The sequence below is a fragment of the Eriocheir sinensis genome, chromosome 45, assembly GCF_024679095.1.
Source record: "Eriocheir sinensis breed Jianghai 21 chromosome 45, ASM2467909v1, whole genome shotgun sequence".
Taxonomy (NCBI): Eukaryota; Metazoa; Arthropoda; class Malacostraca; order Decapoda; family Varunidae; genus Eriocheir; species Eriocheir sinensis.
Window position 1 is genome coordinate 4,800,785 of NC_066553.1, and position 16,452 is coordinate 4,817,236.

The window sequence follows — 16,452 nt, forward strand, 5'->3', positions numbered from 1 at the left end:
TGGAAAGGGTTATTAAATGGGTGAGGATGGATGTGCTGGGTGTGTGGGAGCTACTGTTTGGGGTTGTGGTTGACTACAGGTGGATGAGAAAGGGTTGAGGGGTGGAAAGGGTTATTAAATGGGTGAGGTTGGATGTGCTGGGGTAGCGTTTGGGGTTGTGGGTGAGACTTACAGGAGCTGCCTTGTATATGAATCGACCTCTTCCAGACTCCTTACGTTCTTATGTTTTTATGTTCTTATGTTCCAGAAAAGGTGGGAGAGAAAAGGAGATTGTGTTAGTGGATGGAAATGGGTTGTTGAATGGGTTGAGTTGGTTGTGGGTGGGTCTTTGGGGGTGAACTGTGAGGCTTTGTGGGTTGAGGTGGTGCGGATAGAGTGTAGGGATGGAAAGGGGATGACAAATGGGCTAAATGTATGTGTGTGTGTGTGTGTGTGTGTGTGTGTGTGTGTGTGTGTGTGTGTGTGTGTGTGTGTGTGTGTGTATTCTTGTCTACCTTTCGTTGTTGTCAGTCTCTATTCTTGTCATTATTTTCCTTTTATCCTTTATTCTATCTCTTTCTCTCCCATCCTTTTCTTCTTTTTAGTCTTTGTTTTATGTTTGTCTGTTCATCTTACTATCTATTTATTTGTCTGTCTGTCTTTCTTCCTTACTGACGATTGATCTGTTTCTCTGTATATCTTTCTGCCTGTGCTTGCTTGTCTGTCTATCTGTTTGTCTTTCTACCTGTTTGTTTTTGTATCTGTACCTTTTATTTCCTCGTTTTCCTCACCTCTCTCTCTCTCTCTCTCTCTCTCTCTCTCTCTCTCTCTCTCTCTCTCTCTCTCTCTCTCTCTCTCTCTCTCTCTCTCTCTCTCTCTCTCTCTCTCTCTCTCTCTCTCTCTCTCTCTCTCTCTCTCTCTCTCTCTCTCTCTCTCTCTCTCTCTCTCTCTCTCTCTCTCTCTCCCACTCCCTCCCTCCCACTCCCTCCCTCCCCCGAACGCTTCTCGCCGGGACGCAGGACAAAGCGAGCCCGTCCTGACACTCGTAACATTTGCCGACCTTAAAAAGTCATTCCCTTCCTAACGCAGCGAGCCCAGTTGATTTGATTGGATTTTTTTCTCTCTTTCTCTATCTTTTATTTTTTTTCCCTTTACATTCTAAGCCCAGCCCGGTCCGGAATATAATTAATCCTCTGTGTGTGTGTGTTTGTTTTTGTGTGTGTGGAGGGATGTGTACGTGTGTGTGTGTGTGTGTGTGTGTGTGTGTGTGTGTGTGTGTGTGTGTGTGTGTGTGTGTGTGTTCTTTTTCATCTTCCTGTGTCTTCCTTTTCTTTTCTACCTATTATTTTCCCCCTCCTTTCTTCATCCTTTTTATACCTTCTTTCTCCGTCTCATTCACACTCCTTTCCAACCTCTCCTTTTCCTCTTCTTCTTCCTCTTCTTCCTTCATTTTCTCTATTTTTCTATCCTGTTTCTCCTCATTTCTTCTTTTTTCTTCTCTACCTCCCACCTTATAGTGCGAACTCTACTTCCTCTCTATTCTCTTTTTTTTCTCTCCCTCTCCTTTATCCTCTCCTTCCCTCTCATTCACTCTTTCTTCTTCCATTTCCGCCTCCTCTCCATCCTCTTCTCCCTTTCTTTAATCATATATCACTTTTAATATAACTTATTCACTCTCCCCTACCCCTTTCCCTTCCTTTCTCTTTTTTTTCTTTTCCTCTTCTTTTTCTCTGTTTCTCTATTTTTTCTCTTTCGTTTTCCCTCCATTTCACCTTCTTTATTCTCTCTCTCACTCTCCTCCCTTTCCTTCTCTTCCTTCCTCTCGCTTTCCTCCTTTCCCTCTTCCTCTTCTTCCTCCCCCCTCCCTCACTCCCCTTTCTCTCTCTCTCTCTCTCTCTCTCTCTCTCTCTCTCTCTCTCTCTCTCTCTCTCTCTCTCTCTCTCTCTCTCTCTCTCTCTCTCTCCTCCTCCTCCTCCCTCCTCCTTTCCCCCGCCTCCTCCCTCTTCCTTCCTCTCACCTACCCTCCCCCTTCTCCTCCCACCTCCCCCCCGTCCCTGACCTCCGCCATGCTGTCAGAGTGTCTGTTTCGCGTCTGTTTATTTACTTGCTTGTCTGAATGATTGGTTATGCCTGTCTGTTGTCTGCCTGCTGTCTGTCTGTCTCTGTCTGGTCGGTTTTCTGATTCCCTGTCTTTCAATCTGTTTTCCTCTCGTGTTTCTGTTCAATCTGTTTTGTTTTGTATGGTTTTTGAGTGAGGGTTATTTTTTTCTTTTCTTTTCTTTTCTCTCTCTCTCTCTCTCTCTCTCTCTCTCTCTCTCTCTCTCTCTCTCGGGTTGAAAGAAGAGTAGTGGTCAGTTGATTGGAGAGGAAATGGGATGGGATAGAAGGGGAGGAGAAGAAAAGGAGAGGGAAGGGAATGGTGGGAAAAGGCAGAGAGAGAGGGAAGAAGGGAGAGAGAGATATATGATTGAATGGGGATGCGTGGAGAGAAGGGGATGGAGGAAAAAGATCGAAAAAACATAAAGTTGTAGAAATGCAGAGAAATACTGAAATGGTAAATGTAGAAAAGGGTATGAAGGGGACAGATGAAAAAAAAATTAATGGAAGAAAGTAGTAGATGTATAGAATCACAAAAAGAAATTAAAGAAAGAAAGAAAAAAGTAAAGTTGTAGAAATGCAGAAAAATACTGAAATGGTAAATGTAGAAAAGGGTATGAAGGAGACAGATGAAAAAAAAGGAATGGAAGAAAGTAATAGTTATAGAGAATCACAAAAAAGAAAGTAAAGAAAGATAAAAAAAAGTAAAGTTGAAGAAATGCAAGGAAACACTGAAATGAAAGATGGAGAGAAGGGTAAACAGGAGACAGATGGAATGAAAGGAATGGAAGAAAGTCATAGTTATAGAGAATCACAAAAAGAAAGAAAAAAGGAAGAAAAATATGGAAGAAGGAAATGGAAGGATAAGAAAGGGGAGGATAGGTACATAGGGAGGGAAAGGCGGTATATTGTGTATGGGTGGAGGATCAGTTGAAATATGGGTTGAGGGGCAGTTTATGGGTGGAGGGTAAGTGGAGTGGAGAGTGTCAGAATGGTTCGAGGGTCAGTATATAGGTGGAAGAGTGGGTGGGTAGGTGGAGGGGGGGGGGGCGAGGCATAGTGACCTTTTCTCGACTGGATGCACCCGTCTGGCACACTTGTCCAGGGTAGAGGAGGGGGGGAAGAGGGGGAGGGGGTGGGGGAGGAGGGGGGGCTTAGCAGGATGAAAGGGAGAGGGAAAGCAGCGAGGGGCAGTCTGTGTGTGTGTGTGTGTGTGTGTGTGTGTGTGTGTGTGTGTGTGTGTGTGTGTGTGTGTGTGTGTGTGGAATGGGAGAGTATATGTGTTTATTTGTTTGTCTGTTTGTTTGTCAGACAGATAGACAAACAAAGAGACTAACAAACAGGGAGAAAGATGCGCAATCAAACAGACAGATCAGTGGTCAGAAAGGTAGACAGACAGACAGACGGACAGAGAGACAGACAAGCAAGCGAACGGACAGTAAGATGATAAAAAAAAAAAACAGATTAATAAGAGTTTTTGTTTAGTGACAGATTAATAGTTTTTGTTTGTTTGAGTTTTTTTTACAGTAAAGGAAGCAGCTCAAGGGCCAAAAAAAAAATAATAAGAAAAATACCCGCTAATCACTGTCCCTGTGTAAATGGATAGCTGACATAGAGGGGATGAGATGTGGCAGCAGAAAGAGTAATAGGTGTGGCAGGGGTGTGGCAGGGGAGGAAGTAGCAGCAGGTCGGGGTAGGAAGGCTGCAATGAGGGATGTCTGCGTGGGATGGGTGTGCAGGGGTGAAAAGGGGTGTCAAGGATGTGACCGGTGTGTTGTAAGGGGTGTAGTAGGGTGTACTGGTGGTGTTTGAACTATTAAAAAGCGGGGAGAATTTATCAGCAGGGGTGAGAGGTGTGGCACGAGTGAAGGGGGTGAAGGGGCATACTGAGTCACGACCGTTGGGGGCAATATACAGGGTCAGTAGATGTAAGAGGGGCGATAGGGGTGTAGCGAAGTGTGTGTGGGTGTGGGTGTTGGTGAGTGTGTGTGTGTGTGTGTGGGTGTTGGTGAGTGTGTGTGTGTGTGTGGGTGTTGGTGAGCGTGGGTGTGTGGGTGTTGGTGAGTGGGTGTGTGTAGATGCTGGTGAGTGTGGGTGTGGGTGTAGCTGAGTGGGTGTGTGTGCAATGAGGGTCGGCAGGTAGTGTATCAAGGCTTAGGCAGGATCGTGTGTCCGGGGCGTGTACTGACCCACGACGGTGAGGGTGTAGCGGCAGGGCACGCGCGTGTGGCCGGCACTGTTCCTGGCGAAGCAGCCCACCACCGTGGAGGCCCCAGGGGTGAGCGTCAGCGTGGAGGCGTCGGGGTGTTGGGGGTCGCGGCGCCCCTGCACAGTGGCCACGCCCTCCCCGGCCTCCAGCTGCCGCCACGCCTCCCGCCACGGCCCCTCCCATGCTGCGGCGCCCTCCGGGGTGTCCTGCGTGGGCAGCTCTGCGCCGCCCACCACCGGGGCCTGCTGCAGGGGCGGGGCGGCCAGCTCCCCTGCGAGGCCCCGCGGGGGGAGTGGCGGCCCCACGCGCCAGGTAAAGGTTACGGCGCGCGGCACGGCCTCCACGCGGCACCGCAGGCTGACGGAGGTGTTGGCGGCCACCACCACGTGCGTCGCCGCCGCTGCCACACTGCCCACGCCCGCCGCGCCCCCAACGCCCACGGCGCCGGCACAGTACGGCGGGTCTGTTGGGAAGGGAAAGGTGAGTAGGGATACACACGAATAGACAGATAGATAGAGAAGGAGGTAGATAGAAAGGCAGATAAATAGATAATTGTCCTCTGTCCCCGAAACACATTGCAATCATTAGTTGTCGTTGTATTCCGTGAAGCAATAAGGAAAAATACAAAGCAAGTTACGTGGAACAAGCTCCTTAAAGTTATGTCTAGATACTATGAACGTAACACACACACACACACACACACACACACATCAGAGCTTCACGTAAACGATGTAAAGTAAGGAGATTGCACGCACTTTTCCCGAGCACTTAAGTAGCTTTGCCTCAGACGGATGAAAACATCTTTCGGACAGACAATAACCGTAACATTCACAAGACAAACATTTTAATATAAAACTTGAGCCTGGAGTCCACATGTGAAAGAAAGTATAAAATAAATAAATAAAGTATAGACGGCTGCATATAAACAAGTTAGGCTCCCAGGCTAAAGAATATAAGAAGAGAGAAGAAAACATGAACCTTACGACACTAGAAAATGGATGGTTTAAGAAAGACACGATTATGCTATACAAATGAGTGTCTGAAAAAAAATGTAATTATATGGGTCCGATAGAAGCTAATTTCACAAGGACACAAGGAAAAGGTTTACAGACATACTAAAAAATGCTGAAGTAAATTTAGTGTCCCCAACAAAGGGATTGATTAATGGAATACTTAGCCAACTATATCATGCGTTTGTAAAAAGTATACGCAAGTTTATCGAATTTTGTGAAGAACAGTTGAAATACGGAACATTACAAGCTGGATGGAGTCAATACCGTGGAAATACAAACAGATTAGAGCACATTATTGGATGCACGCACACACACACACACACAAATCACACTTCCACCATCACCCCCACCTCCCCTTCACCATCACCCCCTCCCCCTCCCCCTCCCCCCACACCATCAATAATAACAGTGTCGCAGAGGACTCATTCAACTCTCCAAAATAAATAATACATTCGCCCCGATATTAAATTCAGAATCGTTGCTTTTTTTTATAGGAAGGATTATACAATGTGTGTGTGTGTGACAGGGTAACTGATTGACTGGCTGACTGATTGACGACTGACTGACTGGGTGACTGACTGACTAAGTGACCGGTTCATTAATTAGTTTTCTTTCTACATAACTAACTGTCTAATTCACTGACTGCCTATGTAAGTTACTAACCGACGGACTGACCAACTGACTTAATATCTGAGTGAATGGCTAACTGACTGACTAAATGACTGATCGACTGATTGACTGACTAACTGACTCTGACTGAGGTGTGTATCCGTGTCTGCTTTCCTCCTCCTCCATCCATTCCACTTCTCCTCCTCCTCCTCCTCCTCCTCCTCCTATCTTTTTCTGGGACGGAAAATTGTAACCATACATAAAACATGCGCTGGAGGCCTCTGAGTCAGTCTTGAGTTAGTCAGTGCCTCGGGAGGCACTACAAGTCGGCCGATAAGAAGCTAATATCATTCTCGGGTTCATTGCAAGGAAGAGTTTTGGACCCTGAAAGTAATGTTTTTTTCTTCTTATAACTATGATAAGATCTCACCTGGAAAATAGTGCAGTTTTGGTCTATAATTACATATTTTTTTACAGTAAAGGAGGTGGCTCAAGGGCGCAAAAAAAAACTTAACCGCTGCTTAAGCAAACAAAAGAGTAGGATTGATCAAACTGAGCAGCAAAATCTGTTACTTAGGTGTCTGGATCGTCCCTCGTGATAGGGTTAATAGTCGCAGAAAGGAGGAAATGTAGAGAAAAGAAAACTATTCCAATGTATACCAGCGAAATGTATGAAAGAGTCAAGACGCTGGTTACATCATGCATAAGGGATTTCGGCAGCGTGAGGGTGAGCTAGAGTTGAAAGTCGTGTGCAGCGGGGAAGCAGTCAACAGGAAAATATCGCTTGAAAGTAGAGAGGCAACATTACGACAGAATTTTCGTATATAGAAGGTAGTTGGACAAGGGAAACTTATGGAACGAAAAGTCTTATGGTCACTTTGTCCAATATGGCTGTGTGTGTGTTGAGCCTTCACCCACACGAGACGCGCACACCCTTGTATGAAGATAGCATCGGCGAGGGACGTTTAGGGGCAGACCAAAATTGTGTGCGCCATTGGTTTTGCGTAATCTGAGCATCTATGTAAATTTCTCTCTCTCTCTCTCTCTCTCTCTCTCTCTCTCTCTCTCTCTCTCTCTCTCTCTCTCTCTCTCTCTCTCTCTCTCTCTCTCTCTCTCTCCCCAGGAAGAAAAGAAAATAAGACAAAAAGAAATAAAGACTCACCTGACAGTCGTAATTCAGGTGAGAACAAGAGAGAGAGAGAGAGAGGCTTAATATTTTTTTCTTTCTGATTGTTTTTTGTTTTATTTCTTATTTTTTTCCTTTATTTTTTTACCTTTTCTCCAGTTTTTATTATTTTCTGTTTATTTTCCTTTTTGTTGTTGTTGAATTCTGACCTTTTAATACACACACACACACACACACACACACACACACACACACACACACACACACACACACACACACACACACACACACTAATTAACAAACAAAGAAGAAAATATCAGATAAAAGCAAAAAAAAAAAAGACGAGGCAATAAGGAACAATAACAGAAAATTAATTGCCACTTACAAAAATACTAGGAAATATTATTAAAATGTGTTTGTGTGTGTGTGTGTGTGTGTGTGTGTGTGTGTGTGTGTGTGTGTGTGTGTGTGTGTGTGTTTTGTCCTTGCGTGTGTATTGTCGCTCTCTGTTTCTCTCTCTCTCTCTCTCTCTCTCTCTCTCTCTCTCTCTCTCTCTCTCTCTCGCGTGCAAAAACTCATTACAACTTTAAGAAGAGGACACGAAACGTAACTAAGAGAAAAGCGTCCGTGGAGCGATGACCCAAAGAAGAAGAAGAGGAAGAAGAAGAAGAAAATGAAAAAGGAAAAGAAAAAGAAAAAGCAGAAAGAAGAAGAAGAGATGTAGATGGTGATGATGATGATGATGATGAAAAAAAAGGGTCATTGATAAACGCTAGGAGGAGGAGGAGACACGAAGAAATACAACAACAACAACAACAACAACAACAACAACAACTACTACTACTACTACTACTACTACTACTACTACTACTACTACTACTACTACTACTACTACTACTACTACTACTACTACTACTACTACTACTACTACTACTACTACTACTACTACAAGAATAAGCAGGACGTGGGTGAGAGAGAGAGAGAGAGAGAGAGAGAGAGAGAGAGAGAGAGAGAGAGAGAGAGAGAGAGAGAGAGAGAGTGTGGAGGGTTTTTGGATTAGGAGTTGACTTGGAGAGAGAGAGAGAGAGAGAAGAAGGAAGAGGAGGAAAAGGAGAAAGGATTAAACATGGCAGGTGGAGGGAAGGGTTAGGCTGAGTCCTCCTCCTCCTCCTCCTCCTCCTCCTCCTCCTCCTCCACCTCCTCCTCCTCTACCTCCACCCCCTCCTCCTCCTCTTGCATCAGATTGAAAAGGGAATTGGAATGCGGAGAAGAGAGGAAGGAGGTGAGAATGTGTGCCGAGAAATTGGTAATATGGGAGACGTATCGATCTGTGTGTGTGTGTGTGTGTGTGTGTGTGTGTGTGTGTGTGTGTGTGTGTGTGTGTGTGTGTGTGTGTGTGTGTGTGTGTGTGTGTGTGTGTGTGTGTGTGTGTGTGTGTGTGTGTGTGTGTGTGTGTGTGTGTGTCCATTGCCCTGTTTTTTCTCTTTCTGTGTTTGTCTGTTTACATGTTCCGTTTGTGTTGTTAATAGTTATACATTTTATTCAATAAATTTTTTTCCATGTGTTTGTTTTCATTTATATTTCTTTCTTTTTTTTGCTGTATATACGTTTCTACCTCTATCTAACTGTATGTGTGTCTATCTGTTTGTATATATATATTTTTTCTGTCTCCATATTTCAATGTCATTTTAGGTCTGTATATATGACTATTTAACATTTTATCCGTATCAACCTATCTATCTATCTATCTATCTATCTATATGTAAATCAATCATTATTTATTTTATGTATCTCTCTGACACACACATATACCCCCCCACCCCCACTTCTCTCAACGCACACAACTCCCCCTTCTCCCCCTACACCCACACACCCACAACACTCCACTCCACTCCCACATCCACTTCTCCCCCACCCACCCACACCCACACACATTGTCATTCCCGGGAGAGCGGCGGAATGAGGGAAGGCATTGAAATAAAATATGGTGTGTATGCAAGGAGGCGGCGGAATGAAAGCGAGGTGGAGGTGGAGGAGGAGGAAGAGAGAGAGAAGTGAGGTGAAGGAAGAGAAGAAAAGTAAGGTGGGGGGGTGTGTTTGTGTTTTTACCAGAGTGTTAGTGTGTGTGTGTGTGTGTGTGTGTGTGTGTGTGTGTGTGTGTGTGTGTGTGTGTGTGAGTGTGTGTGTGTGTGTGTGTGTGTGTGTGTGTGTGTGTGTGTGAGTGAGAGAGAGAGAGTAGATCGGTAGACAAACATACACAGACAAATGTAAGACAATACAATGAACAGAAATAAATAATAAAAAAAAGAATGTGTCTGATCTTTTTTTCTTTAACTCCCTATTTCTTTTATCTATCTATCTATCTATCTATCTATCTATCTATTTTTCTATCATTCAATTTCCACCCATCTACTCAACAATTTACGCCACCTACTTCATTTATTGATATTCACGTTATTTCCTGTCCATCAACCCAGCCATCAATCTTTCTCTCTCTGCATATACTGACACGCGATTACGATGCACACACACACACACACACACACACACACACACACACACACACACACACACACACACACACACACACACACACACAAACCAATCCCTCTCCCCACACATAACTCCCCATCCTTCCCCTCCCTCCATCATTTCCCCTCTCCCCTTCCACACATCCCATATTTTCCCTCCTCCCTATCATTCACCTCTCCTCTTCCCCCTCACACATATCTTCCCCTTTCTTCCCCTCCTCACTATCCTTTTCTTCTCCCCTTCCCCTCACACACATCTCCCCTTCTTTCCTTTTCTTCGTATCGTTTCCCTCCCCTTCCCCTCTCTCCCAATCCTTCCCCCTTCCCCTTCCCTTCATCCTTATCCTCCCCTTCTTTCCTCTCCCCGGCCTTTCCCTTCCTCCCCATCCTTTCCCTCTACCCTTCTTCCTCTCCCCCCTCTCCCTCCCCGTCACTACTTCCCCCACTTGGCATAAAAAGAATCGCTCATTAATTTTCGCCTCAATTTATATTCTAATTAAAACGACCCCTTGCTTAGGCATTTACCTTCATCAAAACAGACACACGGCTATATTGCAACTCGTATCTGCCTCTGTAATTTATTCTGCTCCGCTCCCCATTTTCTTTTTTGCATTCTTTCTTTCTTGCTTGCTTGCTTTCATTATTTACTTTGCTTTTTCATTTTTTTGTCTCGTATTTTCTTTGGTTTTGTTTATTTTTTCTTTCATTTCCTTTCCATTTCCTGATTTCAGATTTTTACTCTCGTTTCTTTACTTTCCAGGCTGATTCTTTGTTATTTTTTTATCTTATTTTCCCATCTCTCTCTCTCTCTCTCTCTCTCTCTCTCTCTCTCTCTCTCTCTCTCTCTCTCTCTCTCTCTCTCTCTCTCTCTCTCTCTCTCTCTCTCTCTCTCTCTCTCTCTCTCTCTCTCTCTCTCTCTCTCTCTCTCTCTCTCTCTCTCTCTCTCTCTCTTTCACTCACTTCATCTTAAATCTTCCTTTCCTCTTCCCTCTTTCCTAACCTACATCCTCTCCCTCACTCCCTATCCACCTCGTTATCTCCCTGTATCTCCCTCCCCACCTCTCTTTCACACATACATTCCGCACCTAACAACCTAAAATGTATACGTGTGGCTGGCAGCAATGGCAGGAATTAGTGGTCTTTTATGTTTATATATCACTGTGTCTTTCTTTCCCTTCTATCACTCTTTATATCTCCCTCTCCATCTCTCTCTCCTTCACACATACTCCGTACCTAACCACATGAAGGGTTTAAACATAGAGAGAAGTTTGTAAGTAGAAGAAAGAGAACAGACACAGTAATGAGTAATGAACTGGATAAATTCAATTCAGATTCAACAGGGAAACAAAATTGGTTTACTAAAAAAGTGGGTGGTGGATGGAGAAGATGGAGCGATCATGTGTGGTGTGCCAATACATTGTCACAATTAAAAAAAATAGACAGAAAAGAATTGGACAGCGATGATAGGGGGGGGGTTAGATACACGGGAGCTTAGGGTCAAAGGAGCTGCCTCGTACAGGCCTACCGGCCTCTTGCAGACTCCTGCGTTCTTATGTTCTTATGTTCTTATGTTCTTATGTTCTTGTTTAGCTTCGTTTCTTTAGTCTCTTTTCTTCTGTGTTGATTTTTCATTTTATCCTTCCTTTCTTTATATATCTCTCTGCACCTTTCTCTCTCTCCTTTCCTTCCCTCCCTCCACCCTTTCTCTCATTCTCCACTCCTCTCTCAAACACACATTTCGTCCCTTCCCTTCTCTTTATTTCTTATTTTCCCATTTTCTGTTATTTTCCTTCATTTCACCTATTCCTTCCCTTCTTTCCTCCTTTCGTAAGCAACCACACTCTTCACTCCACATCAACTCTCTCTTATATCCTCTCTCTCTCTATCCCTTTTCCCTTTTCGTTACTAATACTTTCTCTTTTTCATGCTTTCCTTTCATTTCCTTCATTTTTCCTCCTCATTCGTTCATTCTTTCCATTTCTTTCTTGTATACTTTCGTTTCTTCCCTTCCAGTTCTTTGTTTATTTCTCATCCACTCTTTCTTTCCCATATTTCTTTCTCTGCACCTCACTCTTTCCCTCTCGCCTTTCTCCTCCTTATTCGTTCATTCATTCCATTTCTTTCTTGTATACTTTCGATTTTTCCCTTCCATTTCTTTGCTTATTTCTCATTCAATCTTTCTTTCCCATATTTCTTTCTCTGTACCTCTCTCTTTCCCTCTCGCCTTCTCCCTCCTCCTTCTCCTCTCTCCCTCTCCGCCTCCCTCACACACACATTCCGCACCTAACTTAAATGCCCTTCGTTAGTGATATGTAGTACGTGTCCCGGTATAGCAGCAGCGGCGTCCTCGGCTGTAACGATGAAGCGGCATACTTTCCCCGTCACGCGCTGAACACGGCATAAAGTAGCGCAAGCCGACGCCAGCGGGAACGAGACGGCGCGCTGCTGTCGATGCAATAAGCGGCTAGACTTATCTTGGTGGTGAGGGTGGTGGTGGGGGGGAGGAAGGAATGGATAGAGAAGGAGGAGATGGGAGGTAGGGATAGGTAAGGAGAGATGGAAGAGGAAAGGAAGATTTAAGATGAAGGGAGATGAAAGAGGGAGAGAAAAAGAAGTATAGGAGAGAGAGGACAACGGAATGGAAGTTAGTAATAGGTTAAGGAAGAGGAAAAAGGGAAGGAGCTAGAGTTTGAGGAAGATGGAAAAGTAAAGAAGGAGGATTGGAGAAAGAGCGGATAGGGTGGAGGGAGAGTATATGTAGGTTAGGATAGAAGAAGGTAGGAAGGAAAGGAGAAATTCAGGGAGTGAGGTGATAAAGGAGATTGAAGAAGGGAATGGGAGGGATATGTGGGATGGTTTATGAAAAGAGGAAGGGGAAAGGACTACATACGATGATAGGTTAGGGAAAGAGGGAAAAGGGATGGAGAAAGGAAAGGAGAGAGATGAGAAGGAATTGGAAGCGAAAAGCAGGAAAAAGAAAGGAAAAGAGAGGAGAATGGAGATGAAAAGGAGGGAGGAAGTTGTGGTAGATTAGTAAAGAGAAAGAAGGGAAGGAGAAAGGGAGGAACAGAGAAAAGAGTCGAAATGAAGAGAAGGGAGGAAGTAGTGGTAGATTAGAAAAGACAAAGAAAGTAGGAAAATAAAGAGGAAATGAGAGAGAGGAAGTGAAAAGGAGGGAGGAAGTAGTGGCAGATTAGAAAAGAGGTTGTTGGGTTGAGGGGGTGGGTTGGTGTGGGTGGGTGGATGTGGGTGGAGGTGGGTGGGTGGGTGGGTGGAGGTGACTTCCAGCAGACTAGGCGTGGGAAATATGCAACATGGGAGAGATTTGCCTTTGGTTATGTGTATGATTTTCTCTCTCTCTCTCTCTCTCTCTCTCTCTCTCTCTCTCTCTCTCTCTCTCTCTCTCTCTCTCTCTCTCTCTCTCTCTCTCTCTCTCTCTCTCTCTCTCTCTCTCTCTCTCAGGATTTTTTTTTTGTGCTAGTTTTAATTTTTTTCCTATGTTTTGATTGCTTTAGTTAATCTGTATAAGTTGTTGTTGTTGTTGTTGTTGTTGTTGTTGTTGTTGTTGTTGTTGTTGTTGTTGTTGTTGTTGTTGTTGTTGTTGTTGTTGTTGTTGTTTGTATTTAAATTCTTGTCTTTGTTTTATTGATATTGCCTCCCTATTCACACTGGTCTTTTTATTAATGTTACTGCTGTCTTGCTTTTATCATCATTTTATATTGTTACTATTATTGTTGTTATTATTTCCGTTATTCCCGTTAGCTGCCCTCCTTCGCGCTCGTCTTGATACACTCGTCGTTTTCACTCCATTTCCTCTGTTTCACTCTCTCCTCGTCTTCTCTCTCTCCTCCTTTAATCTTTTCCTATTCTCTTTAATAACCTCTTGATGTCCTCGCTCTCTCGTCCTTCTCAAACCGTAACAGTCCACCTTTCTCCTCCTCTCCTTATTATTTTCTTCCCTTTCCCTCTTCTTTTCCGCATTCTTTTTCCCATTCTATTATCGCTAACTGGTCTCTTTCCTTCTCTGTCTCTGTCTCTCTCTCTCTCTGTTTGTCTCTCTCTCTCTCTCTCTCTCTCTCTCTCTCTCTCTCTCTCTCTCTCTCTCTCTCTCTCTCTCTCTCTCTCTCTCTCTCTCTCTCTCTCTCTCTCTCTCTCATAGCTAACTACATTTTCTTTCAATTTTACGTTTTTTTTTTTTCATCGTATCTTATTCTTTCATTTTAAAACTTTCTCCTTGTTTCCTCATTTCTGTCAGTTCTCTTTATTTCCCTCTTCTTCTTTTCACATCGTTTCTCCCTTCTACTCTGACTCACTTTTCTCTCCCTTTCATAGCTACCTACTTTTTATTTTATTTGACCTTTTATTTTCGATAGTCACAAATTGCTCTATCATTTTTTAAAAAGTAACCCATTCGTTTCCTCAATTCAGCCAGTTCTCTTTTTTTTTTGTTTTGTTTATTTCGCCCTTCCATCATCATCATATTTTCTGTTTTTTGTTTTCAATCTTTCAAGAGTTCTTTCTTTTCACTAACAGTATCACATCACTTCCTTTCCTCCTTTATAGACAAACTTATTTTTTGCATTCTCATAAACAAACTTTTCAATCACACATTTTCTCTCTCCTTTCATTGTCTGAATATATGTTTCATTGAGTATGTTTCAAATTATTATTCCATTACTTATATTTCCCGTTTTATTCAATGTCTCAATCTATTTTTGTCCTTCCCTTTCCATTCTCTATCTTCAAACAAAATATGTTCGCCATTCTCTTCCCTTCTCTTTTCTAGTCCTATCATATATTCCCTTCTCTTCTTAAATTGCAGTTCTCCATCCTTATCTACAAAAAAATGCTTTCCATCCACTTCCTTTATTTTTTTCATGTCCTTCCCTAAATTCCTTTCCCTCGTTGAAATTGCAGTTCTTTATCTTAGTCCACAAAACATACTCTATTCTCTTCCCCCTTTTTTTTTCCCTTGATCGTTCGTTGTGTTTACTTCCCTTCTTCAATTGCAGTTCTCCATCTTAGACCTCAAAAGCTATTCTCTACCCTCTTCTCTTTCGTTTCTTATTCTTTAGTATATTTCCTTCCTTTCTTCGATTGCAGTCCTCCATCTCCTAACACAAAAACCTATTATCTATCTATCCTCTTCCTTTTTGTTTTCTTTCACCCTATTTAGTTTCCTTCTTCAAATACAGTCCTCCATTTTCTAACACGAAAACCTACTCTCTATCTATCCTCCTCCTTTTTGTTTCTTATCTCTATTATATATCCTTCCCTTCTTCAGTAGCAATCCTTCATCTTCCAACACCAATCTACTTCCCTTCTTTATTTCAGCCCTTCATTCTATTCCTTTCCATTCTTCACCTTCTGTCGTCCATCTTCAGCCTCAAACCATACTCTCTCCCCTTCTCTCCTTTTTTTTTTTATCTATTTCTTCTCTATATTCCTTCCTTTCCACTCGCCAATTACATCTCTCCATCTTCTAACACCAAAACATGCTGCCTCTCTTCTTCCTCTTTTCTAATCTCTTCATCTGCTGCCTTTCATTTGCATTCTATAGCTATCTACAAAACTCCCTTCCCCTTCACAACCCTTCTTTCTTTTTCCTTCTTTTTCTTTCTTCCTTATATTTTCCGTTTATCTTTACCACCCTTTTCCTTTTTTTCCTTTTTATTATAGTAGTTTCCTTTAGTTTTTCCTCCCTTACCTATCCATCTCCCTCTTTCATTCCATTTATTCCATCTTTTACACTCTCTTCAACCGTCAGTTCATTCCTATTTTTGAACGGTTAATTCACTCACATTCCCTAACCACCAAAGTTAATTCTCCTCTTCTTCCTTTCATTCGTTCCGTTCACTTTCCATATCCCTTATTCTCTTCAATCATCAATTATTTTCTTCTTAACGATTTAGTCACTTTCCCCAACCACCAAAGTTAATTCTCCTCTTCTTCATTTCATTCGTTCCGTTCACTTTCCATCTTCCTTATTCTCTTCAATCATCAATTCTTTTCTTTTTAACGATTCTCCCTTTCCCTAACCACTAAAGTTAAATCTCCTCTTCTTCCTTTCATTCGTTCCGTTCACTTTCCATCTCCCTTATTCTCTTCAATCATCAATTCTTTTCTTTTTAACGATTCTCCCTTTCCCCAACCACCAAAGTTAATTCTCCTCTTCTTCCTCCTTTTCTCTTCCTTCCAATCAAAGTTTCGGGGTTGTAGGCAGGCGTGCCGAGACTGATTAATTAACCCTCCCGACACCTGTCCAATCACTGACACACTCTCTCTCTTTCTTCTGACAGGTAAGGGAAGGTGATTAGACGAGCTGTTACCTGCGCATTAAGACGTCGAGGTAAGGTGTGTGTTGTGTGGTTGTGTCGCTGTTTTTATCTCTCTCTCTATCTATCTATCTGTCTATCTATCTATATCTCTCTTTTGACTTAATTTTGTTTAGAGGCGGCGTGAAACTCTCTCTCTCTCTCCATGTTTCATTATCTCTGCCATGTTTCATCTCTCTCTCTCTCTCTCTCTCTCTCTCTCTCTCTCTCTCTCTCTCTCTCTCTCTCTCTCTCTCTCTCTCTCTCTCTCTCTCTCTCTCTCTCTCTCTCTCTCTCTCTCTCTCTCTCTCTCTCTCTCTCTCTCTCTCTCTCTCTCTCTCTCTCTCTCTCTCTCTCTCTCTCTCTCTCTCTCTCTCTCTCTCTCTCTCTCTCTCTTAATTTTAGTTCCTTTCACACAGTCACGTTTTTTCTCTTCATCGTGTTCATTTTAAGACCTTAGTGTGTGACATCTTTCTTAGTGCGTGTGTGTGTACCTGTATGTATGTCTGTATCTGTGTGCGTACGTGCGTGTGTGTGTGTGTGTGTGTGTGTGTGTGTGTGTGTGTGTGTGTAT

The 16,452-nt window shown here is 43.1% G+C and overlaps 1 protein-coding gene across 1 annotated transcript in view; it reads right to left on the bottom strand.

Moving 5' to 3' along the window:
* LOC126980910 (uncharacterized) overlaps positions 1 to 16,452 on the bottom strand; it is a 183,353-nt gene that overhangs the window by 16,742 nt on the left and 150,159 nt on the right. The window contains exon 7 of the mRNA XM_050831323.1: positions 4,266 to 4,748. Coding sequence (XP_050687280.1) covers positions 4,266 to 4,748 — 483 coding nt within the window. The remainder of the gene's footprint in view (positions 1 to 4,265; positions 4,749 to 16,452) is intronic.